At 48.0% G+C, this 6666-nt stretch overlaps 1 protein-coding gene across 1 annotated transcript in view; it reads left to right on the forward strand.

Annotated features, from left to right (window-relative positions):
- The window catches only part of TOMM34 (translocase of outer mitochondrial membrane 34), a 7204-nt gene extending 3347 nt beyond the window's left edge, over positions 1 to 3857 (forward strand). The window contains exons 2-6 of the mRNA XM_017735457.1: positions 4 to 84; positions 698 to 858; positions 1113 to 1257; positions 1883 to 2009; positions 2800 to 3857. Coding sequence (XP_017590946.1) covers positions 4 to 84; positions 698 to 858; positions 1113 to 1257; positions 1883 to 2009; positions 2800 to 2898 — 613 coding nt within the window. The 3' untranslated portion in view covers positions 2899 to 3857. The remainder of the gene's footprint in view (positions 1 to 3; positions 85 to 697; positions 859 to 1112; positions 1258 to 1882; positions 2010 to 2799) is intronic.
- The last annotated feature ends 2809 nt before the right edge of the window (positions 3858 to 6666 follow it).

The following is a 6666-nucleotide window of genomic DNA, read 5'->3' on the forward strand; positions in this document are numbered from 1 at the left end:
GAGGTACTCGCTGGCCTATGTGGACTACAAGACCGTGCTGCAGGTGGACTGCTCCGTCCAGGCGGCACACGATGGAGTCAACAGGTAACGCCGCCCCGTTAGGGCTCGGGAATAGGGCTGCTGGGTGCTGCTGCTGCTGCGAGCCGTGCTCATGCCGGCAGGAGCAAGCTGTGTCCCAGGCACACAAGTGAAGCAAGGCCTGGCCGTGTTCCCTTTGCCTGCTAGTGCCTATAGCTCCTTTCAAGATGCTGATCGAGGGCTGGGAATGATTTCTGTGAGACTGTTTCTGCTTTGCTCAGTGTCTGGTTTAAAGGAAAAAATGAGCTAAAGTTCAGTATACTGTCCTTTAAGTCTCCCTATGTTTAGTGTGTTTACAGGCTGCTGTAGTCCTGTTTTCTTCCTGTTGCTGTCTCCTTCGCTTCATGGCTTGCCAGACCAAGGAGTGAAATGCATGTCTCTTGCTCACCTGAGCAGTGACAGCCCCAGCCCTTGTCCTATGTTATTTTTAGCCCTGCTGGCGTGAAGATAATCTCTTCATAAATGTCCTGTAGAAGGAACCCACTGAGATGCATGTAAAGAAATTAGCAGACAGAGAGATGTTGTTCTTAATACACAAGCCAGGTTAAAAGTGACCCTGCTGGCTACTGCGTGGCCCATCCAGCCGACAGCCAGCATGACTGGGAGCTGTCTCTTGCAGGATGACTAAAGCCCTGCTGGAGAAGGATGGCGTGAACTGGCGTCAGAAGCTCCCGACAATCCCCAGAGTGCCCGTTTCTGCCCAGACGAGGTGGAGCATTCCTTCTGCCCAGGCCCCTGGGGCAAGCACTGCTCCTGCCACTGCACCACAGGGAGAACAAGGTGGGAACATGCCCTTGGGCTGGGCAGAGAGCCCTGTAGCTCCTAAGGGTGGTGAACAAGACAGCTGCCACACCTGCTTGGTGTGTCTGCAGCTGGGGCTGAGGCCTGAAGAAACCCAGGCCTGGTTCTGCCACAGCCTTTTTGGTTGATTCTGGTTCTTTTGATCTCTCTGGTATGGGGATATTTGTTTTCTGTGAGGCTGTGATATTGTTGGTGGTTTTATAGAGTTCTGTGTCCTTTCCCACCATTTCCAGACCAGACTGCCGCTGGCATGGAGAGAGCTCGAATGCTGAAGGAAGAAGGAAATGAACTTGTAAAGAAAGGAAACCATAGAAAAGCAGTTGAGAAGTACAGTGAGAGTTTAAAGCTCAACAAGGAATGTGCAACTTACACCAACAGGTACTGTTCAGCTCTTTGCCTAGGTACTTCTTGGCCCTGTATAAAAGCTACCATGGTACTTCCTGGCAGAACTGTTTAATGTTTGCTCCCAAACTAATGAATAAAACAAAACCGCCCCCTCAGGTTCACTCCAAGTGCCTCCCCTGTAGTAGAACTTTCTTTGATCAGGTGCTACAGAACTCCTTGGAGACACTTCTCTGGGCTGCTAAGGGACTTCTCCCTTGACTGCTTTGTCTGCCAGGACTGGGGTTGTGAGTAGTCTCTGCTGCCCTACAGACTACAAACTGCAGACTGCTGTTCGACACTTGTCGTAGTTCTAAGGCAGTTGCAGCAAGCAGAGCATATGCTGCACTGGCAGAGGCAGGAACCTGCATCCTCAAATGCAAGTGCAGCTTCTTTAGCTTTAGAGCAGGTTGCTCTAAACATCTTCCTTTTTGTTCCTTTAAACTGAAAAACCATTTCTTTTTTTTCCCCTCCCTGTAAATGAAACAAACTTGAGCTCAAGAACAACACATGAGGATGGTTTTGGAGTCCAGCTTTGTGCTGCACTGACAGCTGCTCTCTGTGTTGCAGCAGTCGATGCTACTTTCAGCCAAAGGTCTCTAAGCAGGTGTCTGTGTTGCAGAGCTCTCTGTTACCTGACCCTGAAGCAATACAAGGAAGCAGCACAGGACTGCACCGAAGCTCTGAAGTTATATCCTAAGAACGTTAAGGCACTCTACAGGCGTGCTCAAGCACTTAAAGAACTGAAGGTAAGTCAGGAGTTTTAGGCTTTAGGCTAGAACTAGATGGCTGTTGATGCATGATCAGAGCTAGAGATGGCCTTTAAGGCTTGTTTCTGTGCTAGATAACATCTGCCATCAGATAGCTGAGACCTTTAAAGACTAAGAATCAAAGACATCACACTTTACTGTTTGAATCTCATGAGTTTGTCAGCATCAGACACTGACAGCAAGTGTTTGTTCACAGAATCACAGGATATGCTGAATTGGAAAGGGCCCACAGGATCCTCGAGTCCAGCTCCTCACCCTGCACAGCACCATCCCCAGCAATGGCACCCTGTGCCCGAGAGTGTTGTCCAAACACTTCTTGAACTCTGTCAGGCTTGGAGCTGTGACCACTTCCCTGGGGAGCCTGTTCCACTGTCCAGCCACCTTCAGGGTGAAGAACCTTCTCCTAATACCCAACCCAAACTTCCCCTGACACAACTTCAGGCCGTTCCCACAGATCCTGTCCTTGATTACCAGAGAGACCAGTGTTGTGTTGAGCTTTATCTTTTTGTCTCATGAGAGATTCTGGAGTCAGTACTGGCGTACATACTGCATTGGTGTTGGACTCAGAACCTGCTTGAGTGATGAAATTGTGTTCTCAGCCCTAGTTTAAGCATGTTTTACAACAGCTACATCAATGCCAGTGCTTGAGCAGTTACAGAGAGGGAGTCACAGGCTTAATTGTGTTGTCTTTGCCTCTGTTGCTGGGTAGTAGTTCTGCCTTAGACTGCCTTTTTAATGCACTAACCATTAAAAAATACTCTCTTTCTAGGATTACAAATCAAGTATTGCTGACATCAAGAGCTTGTTGAAAACTGAACCAAAGAACACAGCCGCACTGAGATTACTGCAAGAACTGAACAGAGCCTAGGGTAACCAAGCAACAAGGAAAGCTTTCTTTTCCACTGCAGAGGAAAGCTTTCTCCCTTCTGATGTTGTTACAGGGACCAGTCAATGCAGGATTGGTGTTGAAGTCTTATCTTCCAGTGCTGCTGAGATCTAAGAGGTTCTGTACCAGCACAATGAATGTTAAGACATAATCTGTATCAAACTCTATTAAGCTGGCTCTATGATCATGCATAGTTTTAATGCCCCTCCCCAAGAGGCATTTAGGTTAATTTTCCTGGTTGAAGTCAACTTGCCTCTAACTATTGGCCTCAGGGACTCATTACATGTTGGCTAAGATGCACAGGAAGTGGCTGTTCCTGTCTGAAGTGCTACAAACAGAGGGGTTTCAGTCCTTATTCAGGTGACAGTTTTGCTGCATTTGTGCTGCTATTACTGAAAGAAAGTTGCTGCAGGAACTGCTGTAGTTGCCAGAGCACCACGTACCTTTTCTTACAACAGGGGCACAGTTATTTGCACAGGGCCAACCTTGTTCCCTCTCCCCCTTGATGCCTGCTGGCCCTCAGCTGGGTTCTGCTGCTTAGTGTGGCTGGGCAGATGTTTACGGTAGCAGCTTTCTTTAATTATTCTGCACATTTAAGAAAACAGCAGCAAGTTAGGCCTGCCTTGTTACACTGTGCACTATTCTTTCAGATTCTGGGTGCTTGGGAATTTTGCAATGGTATTTTGTCTTGTTTTTTTTTAAAAAAAAACCACTTTAGCTCCTCTGTGCCTTTTGGAGCAGTTGCTATGGGGTGTTACAGGGAAGAAAATATGCAGTAACACCCCAGCTGAGGTCTGGCTTACTACTTCAATGCATGTGTAAACTTTTCCTGATGTGATACTGATGGCACTGATTTTAAATGGTAGATAAAGAGATACTTGGAGTTACTTTGTGAACTGTTAAAACCTGTTCTCATTAAAGCCATGTTTATTTTCACTCTAGAACTGTGTTTTTTGTGATGGATGGAATAAGGGAACTGAAACACTTGCTTAACCACTTCATACTCTCCCCTCTTTTTGTCAGAGGACTTCAAGCATTATGCAGTGCCTTGCTCTTTCAGACAGTGACCTCAGCTCATAGTGGCCATTAAATTTAGAGTTCAGAGTCCCTACAGCTCCAGGGACACTGGGGCTGGGAAAGGCACGCTAAGGAGAGCAGAGCACTGCATCAGGGTTTCCAACCATTGCTCAGCCTTGCACTCTGCCTCAGCTGGTAAGATGCTGGGCCCTGCTAGACCTGATCCAACTCATAATACAGACCAGGAGACAGAAGCTAGCCCTTGGTCAAGGTTCAAAAATCTTCTTTTCCCACCTTGCCTCTCCCAGCAGTGTTTCAGGCAGGTACCCCACTGAATTGAATTTAGAGAGCAATCCCTCTAATGCCATTTAAGACAAAGACTTCTTACCTTAGCCTGACACTAAACAGCTTTTTGTAGGTCCCAGGGCTGTACTCCATCAGCTGTAATGGGCCAGGGCTTGAAACAAGTCCTCCCCGAGGGGCACAAATTGCTCCATCCACTCTACTCCCACTTCTGAGCATGACAGCTCCACTGATCCCACAGCCAGCACTTACCCAAGCTCTTAGCAGGTGTGATGGATTTCAGGGTGGGGAAGCACACAGCACTATACAGATAAGCAGAGAAAGGTCACAGAATCCAGGAAAAGGACTGGCTTCACTTGACTAAGAGCTACTATCCTTTTGGCAGCCCTGCTGTTACCTGAGTGGCAGATAACCTGCACTGTTCAACAGCAGCTCCTCAGAGCACCCCTAACCAGCAGCAGTCACCATCTCCTTCCCCTCGAAACAGCAGTTTTGTTTGTGCCCGATACCAAAGATTTTCCCCAGCAACAGCACCAGGTAGACAGAGGTCATGCACAGCAACAAGACACTATTGCAAGCTCAGGGTCACTTCTGCTCCTGTCTCCCCTTCTGCTCCTGCTGAGGTGCTGCTGTCCATGCAGGACAATTCCCAGGTGGGCAAAGGTAGTGTTGGCCACAGGGCAACAGAGAGGGTTTGTCACAGGGACACACCTTCATCAGCCCCGTTCAGAAACAACAGCAGCTGTTCCAGGCTGGGGACTCCAGACTCATTTGCATTGCTGCCTCAACTCCCTAAAGCCTCAGACTTCACCAAGGGACTTCTGCCAGGGAGCTACTCTGAATTATTTCTAGTATCATCAGGGATCCAAGTGCCAACTTCACCTTTCCTGATTAACATTTTAGAACTTGTCCTTGTTCACATCCTCTCTTAGGCTATTCTGCTGTCCCTGTGTTCCTGGGCACCACTTTGCATTCCCTCTGGCTTTACAGAGGACTCACCAGCCCAGCCACCTGGCACTGTAGGTGGTGTCAGGCACACCTGAACTGCCCTGTTACACCTGAAAAAAGGCTGCAGCCAAGCTAACCAACAGCAGAATGAAGTTTACCTGTACAGCCCCATTCCAGCTCCTTGTGTGCATTACACTCATGCAAATAAATACATGTTCTTCCTCTAGAGACCAAGCAGAAAAGCTTCCAGCCTGTGACACTAGAGAAATAACAAATGAAGGTCCTGTATATTAAGTGAATTAAAGTCCTTTATAAGCATCTCACTGAGGAGATGATACCTAAACAATGAACAGCTCAGGCTGAGGCATCCACTAAGAGGAAAAGAAATATTTAAGGAGGTCAGAGGAAGAACTGGTGAAATGAAGGTGAGGAAAAGGAATGATGAAAAGCCCCAGTGAAGAGTCCCAGCAGAGCAGAGCAGACACTATGCAGGAGCAAATGTGTAAGTGGTTCTATTAAAATGCTGGAAGGAAAAGAAGAGGTAGGAGGGGTGACTCAGCAGGGAGCTGAAGCAAGAGTATGATACAGCACAGAAGGAAGATTGAGACAGCAACACCAGCACAAACTGCACAGAAGAGGGTGGGTGGTGCTGGCAGAGGTGTGCTCCTGCCAGCTCGGGGAAGGAGTCAAGTGAGGTCAGCGCTTCACCAGCCTCAAGTACCAAGGAGTCTCTTCCTTTCCTAACTAGGAAGGGCAGAGGATTAAGGCCAGGGTGATGACAGCAACAGAGAGCAGAGCCCAGCAAGAACAGGTCCCAGCTCCTCCTGCGAGCAGGGAGTGTCCCTGTGGGACACAATGCGGTCATGATTGTTTGCTGGGGCTCTTTAGTGACTCCTTGAGACCTCTGGTCAGGGACACGCATTGGAAACACAGCTTTTGATGTACAGCTACTCCACAATACCTCAAAAACTTGCTCTTGTGCAACACAAACACAGACACACCCTCTGGTGACCAGCAGGAGACACTCGAGGCCAGTACTGCAGGTGAACAAGGTTCATTACAAAAGGAGAACAACAGGAATCCATCCTGTTTTGCTTAAATCCATCCTCCTAGGGAATCAGAAAGGATTAGAGGAGCCTCTTGGGTGGCAATTTGTAAATGTAATGCTGTAATGCTGTATGTCCCTTCTGCCAGCTCTCCAGACTGACACCCCAGCAGCACCACAAACTTCAAACACTAATTACTGCAGCCTGAGTCCATCCTTCCACCTGCAGGAAGCAAAGTAGGGGCTGTCTTTCTGCCAAGGGAACTAACCCCCATTTCTGGGGGAGCACGGAAGTACCAGTTCTTTATTAGTGTCAGCTACGTGAACAAATAAAACTACAAAACCCAATAAATTCCCTATAATGATGATTCATCAGCACCCATCATTTCCTGGGCAACTGACCCGGGCTGGGTTTCACACGATATTTCACAAGGTGC

The sequence above is a fragment of the Corvus brachyrhynchos genome, unplaced genomic scaffold, assembly GCF_000691975.1.
Source record: "Corvus brachyrhynchos isolate BGI_N302 unplaced genomic scaffold, ASM69197v1 scaffold10, whole genome shotgun sequence".
Taxonomy (NCBI): domain Eukaryota; kingdom Metazoa; phylum Chordata; class Aves; order Passeriformes; family Corvidae; genus Corvus; species Corvus brachyrhynchos.